The following is a 25796-nucleotide window of genomic DNA, read 5'->3' on the forward strand; positions in this document are numbered from 1 at the left end:
AGATCCACTGGTAGCTCCTGGAGTGGTGGGATTTTCTTTTTTGTATGCAAATAATTGGTCATTTGACATACTTTTCGGTCATTTTCAGCATAAGACTGATGCAAAGTGCGAGGAAGGAGGGAGAACCAAATGGCAGACAACCACTGGGAATTTAAAAGGGTTTTATTTGAGGACTGAAAAAGGGGAAAAAGGCGAGCTGAGGGGGGAATCCAGGGGGGCGTAAATCCGGGGAGGACCAGGGAGCCAGTGGAGGGAATCCGGGGTGAGAGGCCTTCCAGGGGGAAGAGCGGGTCCAGGGGTTGCGACGAGGAGGCAGGGACCAGGGAGCTGTGGAGCACAGATAGACAGGATGAGGCCACGGGGCAGGAGACACAGGAGATTTAGTAAGTAGCAAATTAGTAGGAGCGCTAAATTCAAAAAGGAGCCTGACGCAGTACCGCTTCGGTGACTGTAAAGATCTGGCAGTGGTGAATGAGGAAGCCAGGGTATTTAAGCCAGAGGGGTGATGAGGTGATGGGATGCAGCTGTGTTCCCTGCGCACCTGTCGCCAATCCCTGGAGCACCGCCTGCAGAAAAACAAAAAAAGGGGAGAGAGAGAGGGAAGAGGAGGGAGACTGGGAGAGGAGGGGGGCTGAGCGCAACAAAGACGACATTTCAGTTTCAGACATATGTATTTCTGTTTCCAGATCGTCTATGTCATTTATGAGAATGTCAGAATTAGGCAGGAGAAGATCTGGGGATTCCTGAAAGATCTACCACATTGCCAGCATGCGGTGGAGACAACGATGGGATTTCCCAGTCCCTCTGCACTGGCAGTTCCACTTTCCTGACACTGAGTCAAAGGTTACTCTGGTTCGCCCAAACTTGCACCAGTTATCCGTTTGGCCAGTGTATATAGAAAAGAACACCCATCTTTTACAGTATCCCATATCACCATAAAAGATGGGGTATACTGTGTCCACTAGATTTTCCAATGCAGCTTTATGCATGCTCTCGCACTGGTCAGACCACTCCTTTGAAATTAGACCCTTGTCTTTCATTGCCTGCAATGACTGGACGGTAAGGCTGGCAGGTGGTGTGTAGGCATCTGCATGTGGTGTCCTCTCTAGATGGACACACTCCTTGCCAGGGTTTCCTGATGATCCTCCTATCATCATTAACTGCTGGCAGTTCGCTACTTCACAGTCGATTTGCGGTGTTGTTGTTGATTTCACAACATGTATGGGAAGGAGAGGGCCATGACTATATTTTGGTGTGACATAGATTCCCTTCTGACTGTCAACACACATCATGGGCATGGTGTTCAAGTTATGCACTTCTCTTTGGTGCCTTCGTAAGTTATTTGGTGCACTGAATGTTGAACTGCAGTTTGAACATGGATAAGTCCCCACAGAAGGCTCCTCAGTCTGAGGGCTCCTTTCCTTTGTGTTCTTGCCCTTTGAATGAGTTGCTCCTTTTTCATCTGTGAAAAATAAAAAGCCTACATAAGCATTTGAAAAATGATAAGGGACACAGTGGAATTTCAAATGGGGGTAGAACAAACTATACAAACTACATCTCCCAGAAAATTACATGCAAATAAAACAGTCTTTAGTTGCTTTATCAATGTAGCACTACAGAGATACAGAAGATATGCGGCCTAACCACTTATTTGATGTAGTATCTACAAAATCCTTATCATCAAGCAATATTATAATCAAGACATGCAAAATTAGTTATATTCTTTGGAAGAAAAAATAATGATACCTAGAGTGCATTAAGTTGTCAAGTCATTTAAAGTTTTCAAAATTTATATCTCAGCATCCTTTTCCAAATTATGTGATCTAACTTGTGATTGTACATTTTATTAGAGTTTTGCACCATGTCAGTTTTTATTTTCTCATTTAAATTGAATATGTCCACATCATCATTACATTAAATGTCAAAAATTTCTTGACCTTATACGAGAGCATTACAAGACTCTCAAAACCGAAGCCAGTACTGTACCTGGAGTCAGAGTTCATCTCAAAATCCCATCCCAAAAATAACATTAATTCAAAATGAGTTACAGTAACACAAATGTAGTGAACTAGTTATAGACATACAGTCACCGTTAGTATTTGAAATTTTTTGAGCAGTGTTGTTAGTGTTTATATATAGGCAGGCTAATAAAACAATTTTTTTGATGTCATACCCCTTTTTCAACTGATGTACAACAATTTATAGTTTTTAAAAGTATGTTTACAATGACAACACAGTTTGACAGAAATTGGTAAATAATTTCTTACCAGTTATCACCTGCATAGATACATGTAATTATTTATCGTGGTGTATTCCACGGGTACACCACATGGAAGTTTTATCCAAAGAGGTTCACATGCAAATTTTTAAAAGTGTTTTTATAACAGTAACAATATTATATAATACTATGTAATACCATACCTTTCTTTTTTCTGCAGCAATCCCTGTGAATACAGAGGGAAGAAATGTCACAAGTAGAACATTCACGACGAACATAGATTCTATAATTTTTCGCCAAGCCTAATGTGTTTGCCAAATGAAATAGCGTTTTCATCCATGTTCAGGCAGTGAAAAATTTGTGAGAAAGAAAAAAAAAGAAAGAAAAGAAGAAAAAGAAAAAGAACAAATAATAATCATTCGAAAAACAATAGGGACCTCGCAGGTCTCCCTGCTCGGGCCCTAATTAAGGCTCCTTAGTAGGGAAAGTCCCCGGACTCCCTTATGAGACAGGTCAATTTTGTGAGTTGTTGACTTTGCTGAAACTTTATGACTTTGTGGAATGCTGCCTATGACAGTCTCTTAATTGTTTGGGCCTTCTGGTAATTCTCGCAATGATATACATGTTGTTATTTCTGTCTTTGAGAAAAAACATCATTATTGTTGCTGAGTGCTTAAGTTACTGTGGCGGGTCAGGGAGAGAGAAAAATTCACAGAATGCATCACAAATCCAAAGTGTCGAAATCACATTGGACCACACCAACAACCAATTGTCAAAACTAAACAAAACTGAAATTGTCTTCACATAATGAGCATTTATTTACTTTTATTAATCAGACCATTCACAGTCACTGAAAATCAGCAGGGGAGGCGTGCAGAAACACCTATTTGCATTGCTCTACCTCTCTCTGTCTTGTCCCATGTCCTCCTTCCTTCCTTTCTGTCGATTTTTTACATTGGGGGCAAATGTAATTTGGGCAGAAAGTGTATTTACAACCACGCAAAGCAAGCAGGCTTAGAGACCAAACTAAATGGTATGCTTTGTGTGTGTGCCTCTCCCATCTACACAGGCATCCTCTTATCAAGCCACATTAACGTCATGCTTATTTTCTTAAGAGGGAAACAGTTATCATTAGCCAAAAAAACCCAAATATTAACATGCAAGCGCAGATCGTGTAACTTGCACAAAACTCAACACACAAAACAGAGGCTTCAGTTGTCACTACCTGACCTGTCTCATGTTTAATCAGATTTTAAACGCATCCCAAATAGCTTCTAATAATGACACACCAGCAACTTCAATGGGAAATAAAAGAGCAGAATATGTAACAATAAAGATAACTCAATATGTATTTTGGCTACATATATGACAGAGGAAAAATAAATTCTGTATCCAATCAAAAAGGTGGCAGTCTACATCTGAAAAGGTCCCAGGATTAAGCCCTGGGTGTATGGTTAAGTATATATATATATATTTTGGGGCTTTTTATTGATAGAACAGCTGAGGAGACGACAGGAAAAAGGATGAGAGAGAGGGGGAGTGAGACACAGCAAAGAGGACAAGGCCAGGACTCGAACCCAGGGCTGCTGCAGCGAGGACAAAGCCTCTGTACATTGGACAACTGCTCTACCAACTGAGCTAAACAGCACCCCAAGCCCAGGCCCAATTTAACCCTTGAATAAAGGCTATAAGTGTCTTACCGTGAATGTGTTGCAAGTGGTACTTAAAATTGAAGTCCCTGGTAAACAGCCGATATCCGCAGAAGGGGCAGTGGTAATGGCTTCTTTTACAATCTGCAGATTTATCCTTGCAGAAGCATGCCACCACAAACTTTTCTGTAAATAAAAGAAGAAAATCACTTGGCTGACTCTTGGTTTTCTTTTTACAAACCCTTCATAACCACAGACGTAAGTCAACGTGTCATGATACCGGGTGGAAGAGTGCTAAAATGAAGTTTGATGTTCAATGATACCTGTGGTTTGATCAAAGAAATAGATAGCCTCTTTGAGGTGCTTTTTTCGGAGGTGGTTCTCATTGGCCACTTGTTTGGTCCGACAGAACATACACTCCTCAGCAGTGCAAGACAAAAATGTGTTCAGGTCCGTAAAAGCCTGATAAGAATCTGCAAAAGGCACAACAGTTGTTATTATTATTGAAGACTAGGCTATAACACGGATAAAGGCTGTCAGCGCACATTGGGTCTCATTCATGAAACGTGAGCAGAACGAATTTGTGTGTAAACTGTTCGCAGACGGAAATTTACGTGCATCTCGCATTCATCAATATTTTAGTAGCTCCGATCTTTTCGTAGCTACTAACAAAATCTACACATGCTGCTGACCACGCGTAGTGCTTGTGTAAATTTAAGAATGCACATAAATAATGCTTGTCACTATTGGAAATTACAATTTAAATTCATATTGCGCTCTGTTATGTACACAATACGCAGATGCCTTTGAAACACGTGATATAGCCTAAACATATGATAAAAATATAACACATTTAGTTAAAGTAGTTGGCAATTGGCAGGTTTAAGATCCAGATTAGGTTCATGATTGTGAATTATCTATGTTAATCGACTCAATAGATTACACGTTCTTTCTACATGTTGAATGATGATAATAAAAATATAGGCTCCAGTGGAGGCATGTCGCTGTCTCCGCCAGGTATAATTCCTGACAGAGAGGTCTCCCCAGTTATCCCAGCGATGCGCTCGTCTGCAGTGGATAGCTGCGACTGTGAGCCTCCTCCTCCTGTGGCTGATATATTTCTTTTGTGTGAGGTTATGCGTTTCTTTGCCTCCAGTTTCATGTCAAACCATTTACGCTTCACCTCGGACATGGTTCTTTGGACTACAGAGACAATATTGACGGCATCTGTCACCTCCCTCCAGGCCTTCGCTTTGCCTGTCCCTGTCACACCACTGCTAACAGATGAAAATAATTTTTTTTTTCTTAATTCCGCTTCACCCAAAAGTATTTCTATCTCCGCTTCCGCAAAGTTCTTTTTTCTTTCTCTCGCTTTCTTCGTTTGTGCCATGACTGACAGGTCGACCGGATGCAGCTACACCTCCTTATATGGTGGTCATTGGCAATTCATGGGCGGGGATTTATGCTAATAGCTGATTACCGGGAGCGCGCTGTCACTTTACGATGGATTGGCATTCACGATCATACACACGTGTTTACGATCAGATCTGAGTTTCCCGCAGTGTTCATGAATCCGGAGTAGGTTTTTAGTAGCGTAGGCTTTTATGTGCAAATCTACGCACACATTTACTAATGTTTCATGAATGAGACCCATTGTGTAGCTATCATATCTATTTGAGGATTTGGAATAGGCCTAAATGTTAACATATAGACAACATTTCTCCAGGATTTGCAATACTGGCTTACATGTGAAAAGTTTGAAACGTCTATTGCTTGCTGGGTTGGTACAGTTGCAAGAAAAAAGCGCCGTAACCGCCATTAGGCGTTTTTGCGATGACACAATTTCTAAAAATGTTGAGGGGCCAGAACAGTACAATTGGCCTATTCATTCTATGAAAACGTGCCATTTTCCATTCTGAAAATCAGATTTTCAAAGTATTATTTTTATTGTGTTTAAGGACTTATTTGGTTTAAGTAGACTCTTACCTGTCAGAAAAATATGTGGTGCCATCTCAGGCTATCTTATATATTTATTTATTTTCCCAAAATAATCAACATGGACATGTGTGTTTTGTCAATCGCGTTACCAACACCAAATTGTATTAAATAAGTATTTGAAGTGACACTTCAGAATAAATCTGGTATATTATGAAAGATACATAGTGTGTGTATAAATGAAAATAACAAGGAATACATTTTTTATACAATAAATATTGGGACATGGCAGGGAAAGGGTTAATAGTAACAGGTTTGACAGTAACAGGTTTGACAAAATATGTTTTTGGCAGCCATTACTAGCCATGTGGTTCACACCATGACACCACGTGATGTGCATTCTAGAGAGGCTAAAATGCTTGTTTATATGTACATTTTAATTTAAAATGTTTAACTTTTTAATACATGATATTATGGTAACGCGGGTTGACACACTATGATCGTCCCCTTCAGTCAAACTAAACACAACTCAATGAAAATTCACTAAAAGAGAGGAGCACTTAGTTGTCTGTTTGGCAGCTTCCTGATAAAAGGCAGATGATGTCACTTCCTGAAAATGATGTCACTTCTGGGATGCTCATTGTCCCTGAGGGGGCGTGTTTATCCAAAGTAACGCATTTGACATAAAACGTAGGGACAGTACTAAAATGTTATTTTTTTCAATATTCCAAAAAGGTCAAGAATAAAATACATGTGTCATAGGTTAACTAACAATTGAGGCTTTTCATAAATTAAAGTTTTTTTCAGATAATTTGGTTTTATCCTCTTTAAAAGCCTGTTGTAATAGAAAAAACGTTACCGAGGGACAAGCCATTTTTACCATGTTTAAAAGATATACAATACAAAAATCTTTCAAATTAAAAAAAATATATCAATGTATGAATTTTTAAAACGAAGATTGTTTGTTTACCATATCATACCAACTACATTTTTAAATATTTTGTTGTTAATACAGCTTAATGGGGTAGATTTTGTGTCAGGGACACAAAATGGCACGTTTTCATAGAATGATAAAGTAAGCCATTTTACGTGCCGCCATTACCGAAGATTACGGCCAAGTGATTTCATGGAATTTTTTGAAGAGCAGAAAAGTATAAAAGTAAACTTTTATACTTTTCTGTTCTTCAAAAAAGTCCAACTCGAACACAGCAACTACAACTTGGCCGTAATCTTCGGTAATGGCGGCACGTAAAATGGCTTACTTTTTATTATGACAGGGTGATTCGGACTTTTTCATTTAAAGTCAATCCATTGTCAGTGTAGCATACTACTTCAATATTCTAAGGAACTTGTATGCGGGCAAAACTTACCAGCCATGTCTTCAAGTCGTCAGGTAAACACTGTCGCTGGTATCAAAGACTGGTAGACGTACTGACCCACCCACGCAACACACTTGAACTGTGGGTAATCTCTTAGAGCTGAGCTACTTTGCTACAGGCCTACATATGATTCATATCGTATGCCGTATGATGTAAGGCAATTGATATTGGGGGTTGTATAGAGGCGGTGGGTGAGTTGTAGACACTACCCAGAAAGTAACTTTCAGTGTAATAAACGTATAATAGCCGTCAATACGTAAACCTGACGACTACCTGATACTTCTATCTGAGGATGTTGATTAAATGTTCACATATAGACCACATTTCACCAGGATTTGCAATACTGGCTTACATCTGAGAAATTAGAGAAATGAGGATACGATCTTATTTGCACATTTTAAAAGATACAAGGTGTGTTTGTGGCACAAAAGAAAGAGAAGGTTGCAAAAAGTAGCCCCCTTGGATCAGCTGATCTCGTGCCTAGTATTCTCCTGGGCGGGTGGTCACGCAACAATACCCCTTATCAAGTCGAGAAGTGGAAAGCATTATATACAATTCTTTCGCTCGTGTATTTTGTTCCACAAGTACGGTCTCTGGCAATAACTGTCCGTGTTTACGGTGTCTGCGCTTGCGCTTTCCAGCTGTAAGCGTTTTACATGAATGTATGAAAATACTACTGTAACCCATTTCCGGTCGAGTACGTTTATTTTGAAGGGACAGAACGGAAGTGTGTGTGGTCTGAATGTTTTTTTAGTTGTTCAAGGCTGGAGCGCTAAAGAATAAAGTGCGAGGCGTTCAGTGAATGGAGTTTCCCGTATCTTTATTTTATTATCCCTAAGTATAGACGCAATTACACCCGCTTATCAATGTCACGTCTCAGCCTAAACAAATGATCAAAATGAGTAAACAAATTCAATGGTGACTTGTGACACATTCATTTTGTAGCCGCATCTTCAAATCAACGTTGAAATCCCAGTTGGTGTGGCCACTGGCATCATAAAAAAGACATATTCCTATGGATCATAAGTGGTATGTCCATGCATGAAGGCTTATACCGCTGGATCAGTGTGTCGATGCAGGACATCATATTGTGCTGAAGCAGGAGTGGTATATGTAACATATGCTGCTGCATAGACATGTGTAGAATAGCATGATCCGTGACCTAGATGAAACATAGGAGTAACAATTAAATTGAGACACTACATTTTCAACACTTTCTTATCACAATAAGCCAGACTGTAAACAGGTCTGGGTTCAGTAGCTGTTAAACAAGTCATCAAATGTCTACAGTGCCACCTCCTGGCAGATATAGGAACCTGCGTCTGTACATTGACAGTAGTGAACTACTTCAGGTGTAGTCAATACATTTACACATCCTCATTTCTTAAGCTCATGAGCAAAAAACCCCGATGTTTACAGCAATCCTCCAGTGAGCATTTTTCTGCTAAACAGAAATCACTAGCAACACGACGTTCAACTGGCTCAGAAGTGCAAATGTTTTATTGAGTATATGAAGACAACAATGAAATGTTCACATTTAGAACATTTTTCCACCAGGATTTGCAATACTGGCTTTCAACTATGACATTTCAATGTGTTTTTTGGTCAAGCTCCAAAATGAAGACATTCTCTTATTTGCACATAAGAGAATTGTTTGTAGTGGATAAAGGATGTCTCCATTGCAAAAAAGAAAAGAAAAACAATGGATAAATAACGTTCATGATCAGTTAAAACTTCTTACACATATCTCCTGACTGCAAGGCCGCTGCACTACTTACTGCATCATAACAAGGTTGCCACAAAGGTGCAAAGCATCATATAGCTACATGTATTTAGCTTGTGTCTTGCACATAGTCACTTATCAATATCACATCTCAGCCTAAACAAATGATCAAAATGAGTAAACAAATTTAATGTTTTGTGACAGATTCATTTTGTAACCGCATCTTCAAATCAACATTGAAATCCCAGTTGGTGGCCTCTGGCATAAAAACGCAGGATGCAGGACATCATATGGTGCTGAAGCAGGAGTGGTGTGTCTGTAGTAGGGGTGCAGTGTTGGCTGGATGAGACTTGTGATATTCAAGGACATATGCTGCTGCATAGACATGAGTAGAATAGCATGATCCAAGACCTAGATGAAACATAGGAGTAACAATTAAATTGAGACACAAAAATTCCAACACTTTCTTATCACAATAAGTATACAGTAAAACTACAGTAAAACTACCAGGTGATTATATATCATATAATATACATTTTATATATATATAATATTATATATCATATAATACACACATAGCCTACATACACACGCGCACACACACACTTTGATTGACAATAGTTAGAAAATATCTCAATGTATAGTGAATATGATACATAATATGCCACAATGGTTAATGTTCTGTGAAGTAGATTTTATATGAAGTAATGTATTATTGTGTTCTAATAAAGAGAACCTGTCACTAAGTATCGTTTTGTTGGTTGGCTCAAAGTTTCTGCTATCGATTACTCAGACTGGCTACGGTGGCTGGGCTAACATTAGCCATGTTAGCTAAGGCTAGCGCTTTCATTAGCTTTAAGTAGTTTATAGGTAGAAATTTAGACATATTACTTTACTATCATATCGCAAGAGTCCCACGTGTAATTACTGTATATATGCTTACATCCCAACAACATAAAATACATACGTTCCTTTATTTACGGCCATGTGTTACGTTAGCATTGTCAATAAAGACTAAAAAAACCCATATATTCATCAGGGGGCGGTAACCATCCAACAGTCACTCAGTGGCATAACAATCTCAAGCGGCACATACCGTCATGTGTCGGTGGAATAACAGCGGCATAATAGCAGCATACCACTCCAAGGATCTGAATACCAGTCTGGGGATCGGTATATACCAGTCTAGCAATCGGTATGCCACTCTAGGGAACGGTATATGCCGCTGAGCAGCAATCGACATACCTTCAGCCACTTTTCGATCTCGGCGCTAGTGGTGATCTGCCAGTACGCTGACTGCCATTTAGTGTACTGCAACATTTTGCATAGGGTCCGTCAAAAGCTGGAAATGGCACTGCTCTTTTGTAGGCCTACCGGTTAATTTGGTTTCAAACTTTTAGGCTACATTTTGCTAACACTAAGGACTAAGCCTATCACAAGCTAAAAACATGAAAGTACTGTGCCGTTTTCCATTATATGCAGCAAGATTGCAAATGCGCGACTAAGCTTTGCAAAAATTCAGTAGCCTAGTCATCATACCTCATAATTTCCAAATATAAAGACCTCTGGAAACAGCTTGGATTAATCATGCTCATTATGTAAGAATGTTGCAACGTGTTTTAGATTTTTTTTTGTGCGGTGCATAAAAGGATGCTGAATTCATTATAAAGCCGATCGCTACAATTTTATATGTAATGCGTATGTTATTTGTCTCTTACGTTGTCCGTTCGATCAAATGTTCATGAGCTGAGAGTTCCACTCTCTTGCACCTCTATCTGTATACATTCATATCTCATTGTTACTAACATGGCTTCTTCCTCTTCTGACTGCTCTCTCGCCTCGCAGGTTCCTATGGGTCGTGGTTGGCTCTGCTGCTGTGTCCCTGCCTGACTCCTACCATCATCACGATCATAATTATCAGCGTCATACTTTTAGTATTATTAAAATTCGATCATTAGGTGTTATTGTTGTGGCTTTTTGACGATTGATTATAGTAACATTTTATCGACGTTATTGAATGAGTCTTACTTTACGTGTCAAGCTACCCCTTATTCTCTTGGATTTTGTAGTCTCTGCACGTATTGGATGAGCTGTCACAAAAACAATCACGGCTCACTGACTGAATGCACATCACACCGATATACAATTCCATTTTTATTGCGGAAAGACAACACTCAGTAAATACATGCTAGAATGTTCTAAATATAGTCCAGGCTGGAGACTCGTACCGTCGTAAGTGTAAACGGCAGGTCATTAAAGATTCACGAGATAAAGGGCATTCAAGTTGTTTGCGTTCTCCCAGACCCAGTTATCAAAAAACGCATTAAAGCAAATTATACATTAAAATAAACTCAAACTTTACAGCTCCGTGGGTAGTTGTCTGGCAGCGCCAGTAGTTTGACCAAAATGCGGTCTGAACGTTAATGAGCAGCAATGTCACTGAGACTTGCAGCACCGGTGTGGCCAGTTGAATAGAACCAAAACTTCAGCTGTCAATTTAGACTGTATATTCATTACAGACCAGCCTTTCGAAACAGGATTTGGCCAAAAGCGATTTCATGCTATTCAACAATGCAGAGGCCAGTTTACACAGTTAAAGGAGAAACCTTTATTTTTTTTCTTTAAGCCCATTAAAATAAATACTATACAGAATCCAATGTAGAAAAGTTGATACACTGTTTCTGTCTGAAAAAGGTTAACAATTCCGTAAATTCATTTTAAAAAATAGCACTGACTATACACCCCAAAACATGACAGTTGCGCTAAACCAGACACCAAGCCCCATGATAACAGGCAATTTAATATTTGAGAGCGCTTAGAAAGAGTAGAGATTTGGGGCATAGGGATTGATATACTTAATCATTTGTAATTTGGTCCTTTCATGTACGATGCCCCCCCCCCACACACACACACACACACATTTTGGTGAGGTAGGTTACAAAAAGTCACCACCACCACAATAATGTCAGAGATTAAAATTCAACCAGATTTTCAGGGTCGTGAGGCTTAGTCTCCACAACACTCACCGTTGATTTTGCCTCCAAACATCTGTAGCCACCAGTCAGTCCTCATCTGAATGCTACTGCACAAATGACTGTACAAGTCAAGCAGTATGTACAATAGCAATAAAAAAATATATAAGAAACAGCAGTAAAAGGATCAAAATCGTAAACAACTCATTCATGATGGATTTTACTATACATGTCTTTTTATTGAATATGCCCTGTGTACTCTAGCCCCAAAACCTCTGTTCTTTACATGATCACGAAAGTGTGTTAAAGGCAAGTACACTGAAGGTTGTTTAAATACTGATCTGGTCAAATGCAGCATTTCCCATTTAGCCTAGATTTGCTTTGTGGAGTCCAAACTTAACGCAGTCTAAAACTTCCCATCCAGCATTCACTAGCAGTGCAGCACCTGGTAATGCTGTGCAGGTCAACAAAGCCACATTTCACAAAAGCTTCAAACATCTGCATGTTAGCGTTGTGCATGTTATCAATTGAGCAAAGTTATTAATTTAATGTTAGGCTTTTGCCAACAGCCAGAACCCTTAAAAACATCAACTTTGTTATTCTTTTTAAAATGTGCTTTGGAAACTTGGTTATGTTTTGCACTTTTGGGGCTCATTAATGTGTAAATGTTGAAATCAATGCTTCCAGTTTGAGAGAAGAGGGATTAACTGCAGGAAGATTTTAGGTACCAATATGGGGTCAGGACAATGGCAACTGGATTTAGCTGGTCAGTAACTCATCCTTCCAAGATGGCCAAAAACTACTTCAAATGTTAAGTGGGAATAATGGCTGCATTTCCCATTTCCTTCAAATGGAGAGTGTAAAGTCATGGTGAAATTTAGCAAAAGAAAGTTCTTAGAATTCAGATCATATAAGAAACAAGGTTTGACTTCTAAAATAAGCAGGGTTGGGTAGATGAAGGGTGGTTGGATTCTTCTAGATTTCTAGAGAAGATCTGCCACATTCATGGGCATCTCCTCAACGGTGGTGTTGTAGAATGTCTCAATGTCCCTCAGGGTTCGCTTGTCATCCTCAGTCACCATGTTGATGGCTACTCCCTTTCTGCCAAAACGACCACCCCGACCAATCCTGGCAGAAAAAAAAACAAACCAAAAACCTCAGAGTCAGTTAAAGGAGCAAAGACTACCTAACGGTGCCAAACGGCAACATGAGGTGAGTATTTGAGTATTCATGTCATACCAAGAGGGATGGTAAAGTTTTACAGTTCAAGGCATTAGGGTTAAGGACTTGCATGTTCACATCAGAACCCTCAGGACAGCTGTGTTTTGAGTTTGAAAATACTATTCATTTCATTTTCATAGCATTTAACCATCAGATCTGACTTCAATCACTTTAAATGACAATTATGTGGAAACTGACATTAACAGTTTCCAGCTTTTTGAAATACTGCTCATCATGCCACATATTAGTGAATCAAAACCTGTCCTGTGTCATTAAGAAAGGCCTCAATTGAAGCAGTGTTGCTAATTTTCTAATCAAAAACCAACTTCAGTCATTATGTAAAACTGATTACTTTGTATGAACCAATGAACACTACAACTATTGTAAGGGAAGTGCCACAAGTGTAATGATGTGCTACAGTGATATACATTGCACACTGTTTTTACCTGTGGATATAGTTTTCCCTATTGGTTGGCAGGTCATAGTTGATGACCAGGGACACCTGCTGGACATCAATACCTCTGGCCTGAGGAGGAACATAATGATCAGTTACATAGCAGTCAGTTTAGAATATAAAAAAATATTTTTTTAAAAGTGCACCACACAACTCATCGATTTCATTTCAAAAACATTTAAAAAAAAAAAAAAAAGACAAGACTGAGTGTAATCTGCCAATTAGTTGTGAGTCATGGACTTAAACCCAGCCACAGTGGAGGGCAGATAGAATCCTCTACCAAGGAACTTTCAGTCCTTCACCAACACTGCAGATGGGAGGAGAGGGAACCTTGGCCTGCAGAAAGTACTTATATTCAAGGTAAACCTGGCATTTGTTAGTCTGGGTTTTACCAAATGCAGTGGGGATGTTGGGCTAAGAAGAAAAGCAACATCAAAATAAAGCATGGTGGTGTTGGGAATCATAGCAAACACTGAAAGGCTGTTACTGTACATACCAGCAGGTCAGTGGTAATCAGGACTCGACTGGAGCCAGAGCGGAACTCCCTCATGATCAAGTCTCTCTCTTTCTGGTCCATGTCACCGTGCTTTAAGTGGGTGGGGGGGGATGGAGGGGGATAGAGGATACAAGTGGAGACAAAGCCGAAGTGAAAGGAAGCCTACAGTACACTCAAAACAGTGTCTAGTACAGTTCACTTACAAAATGCACTCACTTTACTCATTGTCCTGGAAGTGTAGTCAACATTTAATCTTTTGATGTCTCATCTTAATATTTTACTGCCATGTTTTTAATCCACACAAAGAACAAAGCTTGTGCACAAAAACCAAGCCGGGTGAGCAAGAAGTGCCGTACACTACTGAAGCCCCATTTTGTTTTCCGAAAATCTACTCTGACACAAAATGACACTTTGTTACATTGCATAAACTAGTTGCCATCATGAGGCCAGTCAGGATTTTGAGCAAGAAACCATTGGCGAAAGTCTTATTTTTAGATTTATTTTTTTTTAAAAACTATTTTCAGGAGATCCACAATTTTCTCGAAATGGAATGGGGATCATCTATGGCAGATCTAAAGTTGTCATGGAAATTGATATGTGAATCCATTTCAAATACAATCAAAATGTATGTAACCCAATCATGTGTTTAAGACATCTGGCTTTCAAAACTAAAATGCTTGTGCTAGCCAGATATAACTGGCTGCAGCTTCATATTAAAAGCATTTAACTGGTGAGTTAATTTGTCAGACAGATCTTCAACCTGGTAGGTTACATAGAAATTACCACAAAATGAGGCTCTTACCAGAGCAGAGACGGTGAAGTCTCTGGCATGCAACTTCTCAGTGAGCCAGTCTACTTTCCTCCTTGTGTTAATGAAGATGACCGCTTGCGTGATGGTCAAGGTCTCATACAGGTCACACAGTGTGTCCAGCTTCCAGTCCTGAGGACCACAACCAGGTGAGACGCAGACAAAAGATGGTTCATCTATACACCGCATGTCCTTGAACATCTGGATCCATTTCACTCAGCTGCCAGATTAGTACACCTAGCTAAAGCTAATGAAATCTAATACAGTCTAGCAATAAATGCTACCCTTAAAAAGGCTGTTCATGAAAATGCTGACCCTTACAGTTTTTGTTTACTGTTCCTGCATATTTTGAGCCAATTAAAATTTTGTAATTTTTAGCTGTTAAAAAATTCCCTCATTTATTTTTGAATGTGCAATATTTACATGTACTGTATTTCATTATACATAGATATCCTCAACAATGAAAATTGGGTGATATGATAAAAAAATGCAGGTAAAAACAGCATTCTCCAAATGTCAGTTCAGTATTTTGACAGAGTGGTTGATTGATTATAAATCTATGAAGGTTTGGCACACAGCTGTTGTATTAGACCACTTTGCCAGTTAAATAGGTGCACCTAGTGTATACCAGAGTATTTTGTCCATTAGAGACTACAATGCACCTTAAATTGGACGTAATCTTCTTATTTTTAAAGATTTTTAACTAAATCAACTGGATAATGTGTCTCCACCTCTTTCTCCACATTGATGTAGAACTGGCGGATGCCCTCTAGGGTCAGCTCCTCCTTCTTTACCAGGATTCGGACAGGTTCACGCATGAATTTCTTTGTGACCTCCAAAACGTCAGCTGGCATGGTGGCCGACAGTAGGACAACCTTAGAGACAGACATTGCAGGACTTGTTAAAACCTACTTGTACGCAAGCTCTTTACAGAAGTCAACTGAAAACAAATTAAAGATTTGTCAAGGCACCAGTAGTGTCAAATGGCCCATCCCAAGTGTTAATTTCAGAGAATTTAAATATCGTATTTGAATGGAATTTGGTATGACACATGGTCAGCTCTTACCTGTGTGCTGGGCCCCAGTTTCAGGAAGATGTCATAGATCTGGTCCTTGAACCCTCGACTAAGCATCTCGTCGGCCTCATCCAAAACAAACATTTTAATGTGCTTCGAAGCTGGAAAAAAAACAAAAAAAACAATGAACATAGATTGTTTGACCTTCTAAAAAAGGCTGGATGTAAGAGTATTAGTGATGGTGATAATTCATGACCTCATTCATAGACATTTAAATCATTCTTCTCTCCCTTTTGGCCTTACACATGTAAACCGTCCTTCATGTCACCTAAAATGGACCTGTTGGACAACACTTGGCTGGGCAGAAACTGATATTTTCTGAAAGCAGTGACACAGACACCCATGTTGGTCCCCTAATCAGGTCTTGACAAATGAAGCATCTTTGGCGGATGTGAACTCTGATTATGGGTTATGATATTATATTAGTTTGTACACTGATGGAATTTTAATATTTAGAAAGACAAGTGTACATTTAAAATACAAAGGAAAAAAAAGGGACACAAATCAGCAGTTGACAATGTTTTAAAAAATATATATATCTGGGAGGATTTTGTGAGAACAGTGACCTCTCCCTGGCCCATCATTTGTCCTTTTTTCCAGGAATTAAAGTATAAGTTAGTAAAGAGGAAAAGTAAAACATTTATTGCATTTTCTGATAGTAAGCAACCAACCACAGGGTAAACCATACAATTCCTGTTAATACCAGCATGTGCATGGTTATGTGACTGCATTTTCCAGGTGTGCTCGTGTGGACAGAAAATATATTTTTTAATCAAGTTATAAAATGCTGGTCTGGACTGAGTTTTGTAAGCACGTTTCCACCTGTAAATCTAAAAATCCCCTATTCTGCCTACAACTTGCATACAGATGGCGATGTGAAACTAGTAGGCTAGACTATGAAGCCAAGCAAGCTTTAATTTCCTGCAGGCATTGTGGTTTCAATTTATGGCTTAACTGATGATATCACCCTTTCAAAAAAAAAAAAAAAAAAGGTGGACTTTAATAAATACTCCAACATAGTACTGATGAGACCATAATGTAATCCAGGAAGTACATATGGTGCAACAGCTAATGCTTTTGAATCACTTTGTAAGGCCCCAAAACACTGTATTCTGAAAAGTTATCGCAGTAGCAATTATCTGTCACCAATCCACCAGTATTTTGTGTGCTTCGATTTACCTGATGGGCAGACGATGCATATTACACCAGAGTCCCGTTTGTTTAGTAGAATGTTGCAGAATAGATACATTTAAAACTGAAAACTGCATAAATGTAAGATACAGCAAGTTTCCATTTAGTAATGAAACCAAATACTGTACATTTAAACTTAGAATGTATGCTTTAAGAATGCGCATTTTCTCTGCTGTAATCTAATTACTCCGTTCTGGGAGGTCTGATGGGTGCTGTATTCAGAAGTAGTGATTTATGATCATGTCTCTGGACCCCTACTGCGCTGAGTGCTCAAGCTAGCAGAACGCCAACGAGAGTAACAACACTTTAGGGGTTTACAGAGTCAGTTGACACGCATGGGTTTCATCATTATACAGCAGTTCTTTCCAATTGTGCATAAAGACGCAATTTTGGTCCTACTCTCGTAGAATATCACTTGTTCATCACACCACAAGTAAAGCCTCCATCTCCCCACTATATTCTCATCTGAACACAAATGCAGCAAGTAACTGCTTACATGTCGACAAAATTCTCCAATTTATAGATTTGGAGAGATGCACCAATTACAATTTTCTTGGTCATCTGTATCAAATTTTGGTACGAGTGTGCATAATTAGAGTACATTTGAGTCTCCCCAAAACTTGGCGTCTAGTTTACTAAAACAGTACATCATGTCAACTGCATATGAAGAAATATTACAGCATGCCTTCTTTGAGTGCTGAAACGATTCTGTACAAGAAGCACTCAGCCACCAATTGCAATGAGAACACAAAGGAAATTCCCATTAATGTGCCAGAGGTTAGAGCAAGGCTAGGGCAGTCAAAGTATATTTAGTATACAAGTAAATAACTGTCCATTTGAATTCACATCTAAACATAAGGTGTGTTCATATTTACAGGCACAGTATTTAATATCCTCAAGAAACAAAATTATAACTGCTGACTTTACACAAAACTGAGCCGCTACTGCAAGACCAAGGGTCAAAACGCAAATTCAAAATGATAATTCAGCCACCACTAGGTTGATTAGCAGGAAACTACAAAAAGTATTTTATCATTTATTTACCAGATTTATATATGCAGTATAGCAAGATGCTACTGAAAGAAAGTGACTATCATGAGTCATATTTCCACTAACATTGTACATAACATGTCAGTCTCTAGATTTATTGTCGAGAAATGAAATTAGAGATTTAAGTATCGAAAAAGGTACCGTTGGTCATCAGTTCAAATGTGAATGCAACCAACCCTACCTGTAGTGATAAACTGTATTGCCCAAAACTTAAATATATTTTATATTAAATAGTCACACTGCACAGCCCTGGGACAGACATTTCATTTAAGAAATCTCAGAATTTGCAAGATTCGATATACACAAGGACTTACAGATGTTTCTGCGAGTTAGCATGTCAAAGACACGGCCAGGGGTTCCCACCACAATGTGAGGGGCTTCAGCCAACAGCTTCTGAACTTCACAGCGAATGTTGGTCCCTCCAATACAGGCATAGCAACTGGCACCCATGTAGTCACCCAGGGCCAGCACCACCTTCTGGATCTATATTTAAAAAAGAAGAAACAACACTTTATTCATGTTTTAGTCCTTTTAATAGAAAAAAAACTTAACATTCAAACAAGGCATGTCATAGCCGTATGTTTGCTTTTAAGTGAGGTCAAACCAATTTATCATTTCGCATACAAGTCAGGAGTGTCTGATCTGATTTCTTGCAGGGAACAAAAGTTGTTCAAGGTTCAATTTTGGGTTTAATCCTCTATGCCATTTAAAAAAATGAAATGGTCTCTTCATTGAAGCAACGTCCAATCTTTGTGCCAATTCTGTACAGTGATCCATTAAGAACATGCAATTTCCCTCAATGCTCCATAGTATAATTTACTAAATCTAAATATGGTAATGCAGGAAATTCATGCCGTTTATCAGCGCCAGAGAACTGATTTGCTAGTATGCATATATACACTGCATCATCAAGTTAGTGAATTTAAAGACCTCGGTGTCTTACTGAGAAATTCTGGTTGATGCAACTACCAAATTCCTACCACTCTTAAGCCCCTCAACTCAATCTAACATTCTGTTCTCCAACATCATCACTGGCCATAGCTACAGGATGTGCTATTGTATATTGTAAGATAAAGTGGGTTGACCTTAAGAGGCATAACAATCATTGGCATTTATCTATAAAGCCCTCATTGGAAAGCTACCACCATACCCATCAATAATGCTGGATTGGAATATATCAAAAGTAACAAGCACAAGTAACTGGCTTATGCTTCAGGTCCCACAGCATGATCCAAATTTGGCTTTTATTGCCACAAACTCTTGTAATAATCTTTACCAGATTAATTTAACCATTAATGCCATCCATTGTCCTGGATGATCTACGTTGCGTTTGACAGTGAGCCTACCTGCTGAGCCAGCTCCCTTGTGGGAGCCAGGACCAGAGCCTGAGTGTCTTTCAGCTCCACATCAATCTGCTGGAGGATAGAAATGGCAAACGTGGCGGTTTTTCCGGTTCCAGACTGGGCCTGAGCTATCACATCATAACCTAAAAAAAAACAAACAAGCTTTACAAACCTGATTCACCTACAGGAACCAAAAATGCAATGCACCACAGATTATAGCACTTCAGCAGCATATTAATCATCATCAAGGTTCACACACATTCAATTTGTGGCTCAGTGACTACAAAGGAGGGATGGGTACAAGACTAATCAATTCTCTACCTGATGGGTTTTATTTCCCATATTCAATCTTCTTTCCTTTAGTTAATGAAAAGTAACCAAGTATGGAAAAAACATGGTGCTGTGGGGCTAAGATGGAATTTCAATTCTCATACAATCCAAAATGGATTCATAGATGTCAAGTTTCTGGGTTGTGAAGTGGTGTTGACTGAACCAAAAAAAAAAAAGTAGAACACAATTTACGGTGTGCACACACACACACTTGAGTTATCTAGAAGTTCTTCAAACAAGGCAGTGGTTTCAAGCGTTTTTCATTTAGTGACTGGATAATTGCCTATGCAAGACGAACATTAATCAGGCCACGTGTCTGAAATGTTTGCACATAAATGTTTTATATAATATTAAAAATCTTGCCCAACACCAATGAATGGGATGTTGTCCTTAGCGTCACTGAAAGTGCGAGTATTGAAAGAACAAGAATGTTCAGATGTGAACCTATGCATTTCAACAAACGCAATACCTGGACTTCCTCATTCTAAACAACCTTCATGGCAATTCCAGGTGTCAGTTTTTGTTTTGTTTTTTAAATATAAAGTATAATGCATGTCTTACTTACCCTTGATACAAGGGACAATGGCCCTCTGCTGGATAGCTGAAGGCTTCTCAAAACCATAGGCATAGATTCCCCTGAGCAGAGCCTCGCGCAGGCTCATCTCATCAAAACTGTCCACAATCTGACTCCAGTTGCTCTGGGGGGTGGCAAGACAACAGGGCAAAACAAAGTTACAAATGAAAAAAGAAATTTAATGATATCCCTGACTTGACAAATAGCAGAAGCTGCAAGTTGCCACTTATGGCAAATGTATGTGAAAACAGAATTCTATAGTGTTGCATAGATGCCCTGGCCTACAAATCTTATTCTCCAGACATGATTTTAGTAGTCTTTAGGGAAAAGAATGATTCATGTTCAATCCCACAATCTTTAATTATATTGCAATATCTGGCAAAATAGACAGTTTCTTTAAACATGTATACAGCCATACTGTGCGGCAATTTTACTGTGTTGTAAGGGGTCTCGACTATTTTAGTAATTGCAGAGGACTCACCTCAATGATCCCATCTGGCTCCATGCCCTCGGGGCCATTGTCACTGAGAATGACAAAACAATAAAGACAGTGATACATTTCCTTGCAAGCGTACTCCTTTTGCGCCACACGTGATTACAATTTAACATTGATTTACCAGAAGCGACACTGCTCAGAAATACGTCCGTTTACAATCCGACTCTACGTCCCCACGAGCACAATACGTGTGCCCTTTTAATCGGCCAGCGCCTTTATCATTAGCATCTCATGGTCATATGCTACCACATACGTATGGCAAACAATACTGTATGGACTACTACATTTGAGACTTTAATAAAATATTTTTTCGTTTCACCCCTTGTGCTTGTAAGCAAACGCACTTAATAGTCCGCCATTTTTACTACCGTTACATACATTCAAGATGGTCGTTTCTTCGGTCAGGGATGTGAAGTCTGAAGCGGGACGATGGAATAACGAACTACCATTACGAATTGCAAACTACAGTTACAATATGCGACTTAATTTACATTCAATTAAGTGTGGATAGTAGATTTTAAGAAGTAGGTTAGTTCGAATGGAAAATTCCTGATAGTAACAATACAAACAGCACCGATGGTTGTTGCCCAATCCCGCTGTAGCACTGCCAACGGGCCTTGCTCGCCTTTTGTGGCCCATTTTGGACTTGTCAAGTCAGCGTTACCCATTAACAATGGGTACACGGCCCCAATCCACGCATTTGCTTTTACGAAGCTATCTTATACTAAAGCGACAGCCATGTTGGGGCTCAACGCTTCCAATAGCACTTTGAGGCCTACGCTACCGGCTTTGTCCGAGCCGCAGCACACTACTACGACCATGTGCGCCCCTTGAAACAAAATGAACGAATCTCTCTACATTTACACCGCCAACTCCGAGAGCTTTGTTCAGCTGTGTTACAAGCTGGGAAATCAACAGCTCCTATATATTATTACAATCAATAAGAGGCTTTTAGCGCCAGGATCGTATAAAATAAAAAATCGGAAGGCCTAACATTAGCCCAAGCTAGTTCACGTGCTACCCATCGCGCCGGTTGCCATTTCATTTGCCATTTAGCTACCTTCATTACAGCGATCGCAAACGTTCATGCCACTTGAAACAAACTTGTTAGGAAGCAAAGCATACTTGGGACTTGAGAAAACCGAATACCAATAATAATCAACGTACTGGCTTATGAACAGTGAAGACCAGTGACGTTAGTCTGATGCAGGCTATCGGCAGGCCTTTTGCGTTAACGGTTTTTCGAGCAAAGAAATACCAGCCAGTTTCACTCAATGTCTACATCGCGAAGCCATCCATAACAAAGACAAACCTATCGACCTATAAAGCAAGTCAAATTTTGAAACGCGAAATACCTATAGAAACATAAAAAACTTTTCCTCACCTATTGTCATATTCAGCCGACATAATTCCAAAGAAAGAAACTGCGGCAGAAATGTCTTATATACGTTGACAACACACAAAGAGGCTTTCTCATTGCAACAGATCGCCGTCATTTTGCCGTAATCCCGCCCACAGAGACCTGGGATTGGCCATTTTGTACGTCATGTAAAAGTGGGCGGATCGGGTAGTTTAAGCGTAAGAATGCCAGAGGGGGTGGAGTTAACATGCAACCTATCTAGAATAGAATAGAATAGAATAGAATAGAATAGAATAGAATAGAATAGAATAGAATAGAATAGAATAGAATGGAATAGAATAGAATAGAATTACTTTATTGATCCCAGACTGGGAAATTATTTTGTCACAGCAGCAGTGGGAACGAAAAAGAAAAACACTCACACATAAATAGAAAGCATACAATGTATATACACAGTGCAAACTATACTATAAACAATAATAATCTATACAACTATACAAGAAATAAACAATTCCTATGAATGTGCAATAACAGAACCAAAATGTACATATGAGTGTGCAATAATAGAACCACAGGTCAAAAGAACCTAAAATGTGCAGATGTAAACATGTTATAAACTGAGTAAAACAGTAGAGAGATCAGAGATCTCTCTGTCAGGCAGAGGTGAGAGAGTTATTGTATGAAGTGATGGCTTGTGACAGGAAAGATTTCCTGTATCTGTTGTTACGACAGCGAAGCAGAAGCAGCCTTTTGGAGAAGGTGCTCTGCTGTCTGACCAGTGTGAGGTGGAGAGGGTGGAGAGGATTATCCATGATGGATAACAGTTTTTTCAGTGTCCTCCTCTCCACCACAGCCTCCAGAGTGTGCTGTTTACAGCCAATCACAGAGCTAGCCTTTTTAATGAGTTTATTGAGTCTATTGGTATCGCTGGCTCCAATGCTGGTTCCCCAACAAACCACAGCAAAGAAAAGTACACTGGCCACCACAGACTGATAAAAGATCTCCAACATCTTGTTGCACATGTTGAAGGATCTCAGCTTCCTCAGGAAGTATAGTCTGCTCATCCCCTTCTTGTAAACAGAGGTAATGGTAAACTCCATGCAAGTAACAAAATATGATTATCCGGAATTTAGATTACAGATATTAACAATGTCATTTTGACTAATCGTTGGTACATTGTGACTAGTCAACATTTTTATTCAAGATATTAATGACGTCATTTTGACTAGTCAAAATAACAGTATCTCTAACACAGAGATATCTGTAATTGAGTTTTGACTAGTCAAAACTGAATTAAATATATCTCTGTGTTAGAGATATCTCAAATCACAATTACAGATATCTCTAATTACAATTACAGATATCTCTAATTACAATTGCGGATATCTCTAATTCAGTATTTGACTAGTCAAAACAATAGAGTGGTGTAGGGATGACATATTTTTGAAGGTAACCCGAAAGTTAGGATCGCCTCGGTTCGCTTGACATAATCTTTGGGATTTTTGAATTGGATTTTTGAATTTCGCTGAAAATAAACTCTGTGGCAAACAGAAGTTTATGATATTTACATGTTTTGTTCAGCAAGATAATCTTCACAGATGAACACCACTTTTGTTATTTTCAAAGCATAAATTAAATAGCTTGAAGTAAAAAGTTGATGTTAGGCTAAAAACAGACTACATTGCAGACTACATTGCATGACTTAAATATAACCAGCAAGGTAATTGATCATCTACCTGTTGTAAAGTTAGAGTTGGAATAATTTGCAACTGAAGTCCGCCTCTAAAGACGGACTAGTGAGTAGATGAGTCTCCATGTCCGGCATGATGATGTTTAATTTCGGTGACAACATATCTTGTCTCATTTAGCAACATGTTAGCAACCACTGTTTTAATAATTAAATTGTGGGACATTTAACGAAGTATTTTATGTTGCAGAACAAATGTACAAATATCGTAAGCCTATGACTAGGCCTTATTTCAGGCATTTAACCAAAAAACAACTTAAAAAACCCATAGACTCTGTGACGATGGAATGTGCAAAAATGCTAACAGATTTCTGGGTTTGAGGACTACAGACTACACCGCTCTATAGTTGCAGAGTTCTCAAACGTCATTATGACTAAAGGGACCCGAAGTCATGCCCCTTTCTGGTTTGCCCCATGGGACCTTATTTCAGGAAAACTTTTTGTGATAGTGAATGAAGAAAGATGAAAAAAATGTTAAACCCATTTGAATTGTGTCATGAATCACACATATGATGTTTGTCAATTAAAAAGATAATTTTCAAAAAAGCAAATTAAGTTGCAGTTTGTCATAAAACTAATGAAATTTAAGACTGTGAAAATATGTTATTATAAAGACAGCCAACAGTTGAACGGTCATCAAACTGGTAACTTAAACATCGTAGAGCTGCTCCTGTATATTAACTTGCTAACAAAACTGATGAACTCCCCTTTCACATAACTGCAGTTGTCAGTATGACCAGATTTATTGTGATTTTCATCTTTTTTAGTACCTTCTCTGTGCTGAGTAGACGGCCATGTCGGTGTTGGTGACGTGTGTTGAGCGACGATGTAGGTCAGTGAGCGGTTTAACACAAAATTAGACAGTATGTTACTTTAGTTCTGACAAATTGTGATTTTTTTTACTTGAATAATTAACTTTTGAATTGATAAACATCATGGGCTTTCACTTATGCTCAGTGCAAAGCGGCGCACAGCGCAGTGCAAGTGTCGTTACTAGTTTAAGACAGACGCAGTTGTCATTTTCAAGCCCAGTGCCAATGTTGTGTAAATAGAAAAATGGACTTCCACCTACCTGTATTTCCCTGGGTGTGTTTGTCTTAAAGTTAGGTGTGGTCAGGAGAACTGATGGCAGATTGAGGCAGCAGAAAGTGAATGTGCCTTAGACCAACAAAAAGTTGGTCTAAAGTCAAAAGAGACAGTCTGTTTCCTGCTATTTATAGACCGTATTATTCAGATAGTAAGATGCGCCTACACAGGCCTTGCATACTCTTTGTACTCTTTTTTTATTTGAGAGGCTGCTTTACGTTATTAGTCTGTAACAAATATTGTGGCACATTTAATCAGCAAAACTAAAAGCAGTAGTCATAAACTCTCGCAAAGGACACAGAACACATTTTTAGCTTCTAAAATAATATGTTTTGACAGGATCTCAGGATTTATCAGGACAGCTGCTTTACACCAAACTATTTTACTATATGAATCTGGGTGGCGTGTGTGACCTTTCAATGCATAGAAGAACACACAGAACATTAAAAAACATGAAATACTAACTATCCTGTTGGTGAGTCAGGAGATTTAAATAATCAAAGAATTTCACCAGCTGTTCCTCGTACATAAATGCGCATGTTAATGTAGAGATACCCATATCGTTTCTGTTGCTGGTGGAGCAATGCAGGTAATATTTACCCCATTAAAGACGTATTTCACCCCTCTCACCCCAGTATTGATCAGGTTCATACTTTTTATGAACTGTCACGCCTGATCCACAGGCTGAG

The 25796-nt window shown here is 39.0% G+C and overlaps 1 protein-coding gene, 1 long non-coding RNA gene and 1 other non-coding gene across 3 annotated transcripts; 1 reads left to right on the plus strand and 2 right to left on the minus strand.

Annotated features, from left to right (window-relative positions):
- The first annotated feature begins 9994 nt into the window (after positions 1-9994).
- LOC141004024 (uncharacterized) lies at positions 9995-13752 on the plus strand. The gene is made up of 2 exons (XR_012179771.1): positions 9995-10099; positions 10750-13752. It is a non-coding gene; the product is annotated as an uncharacterized lncRNA (long non-coding RNA).
- eif4a1a (eukaryotic translation initiation factor 4A1A) lies at positions 12091-22428 on the minus strand. Its single transcript, XM_073475523.1, has 11 exons — positions 22299-22428; positions 20900-20942; positions 20410-20542; positions 19518-19657; positions 18486-18654; positions 15922-16031; positions 15587-15730; positions 14850-14987; positions 14048-14137; positions 13544-13623; positions 12091-13004 (listed from the first exon to the last, which is right to left on the minus strand). The coding sequence occupies exons 1-11, from the start codon at positions 22319-22321 to the stop codon at positions 12860-12862; spliced, it is 1215 nt and encodes a 404-aa protein (XP_073331624.1). The 5' UTR covers positions 22322-22428; the 3' UTR covers positions 12091-12859.
- On the minus strand, positions 17336-17475 carry LOC141004197 (small nucleolar RNA SNORD10). The gene has a single exon (XR_012179803.1). It is a non-coding gene; the product is annotated as a small nucleolar RNA SNORD10 (small nucleolar RNA).
- Positions 22429-25796: the final 3368 nt, after the last annotated feature.

Source organism: Pagrus major, chromosome 10 (genome assembly GCF_040436345.1).
Source record: "Pagrus major chromosome 10, Pma_NU_1.0".
Taxonomy (NCBI): Eukaryota; Metazoa; Chordata; class Actinopteri; order Spariformes; family Sparidae; genus Pagrus; species Pagrus major.

Bases quoted from the DNA above. Each gene is read 5' to 3' on its own strand.
- eif4a1a (XM_073475523.1), bottom strand. From the start codon at position 22,321: ATGTCGGCTGAATATGACAATAG. The intron at 19,658-20,409 runs GTAAGTAAGACA...GTTTTTTTTTAG, and splicing joins CATTGTCCCTTGTATCAAGG to GTTATGATGTGATAGCTCAG. The intron at 14,138-14,849 runs GTAAGAGCCTCA...ACCCACTTAAAG, and splicing joins ACTTCACCGTCTCTGCTCTG to CACGGTGACATGGACCAGAA.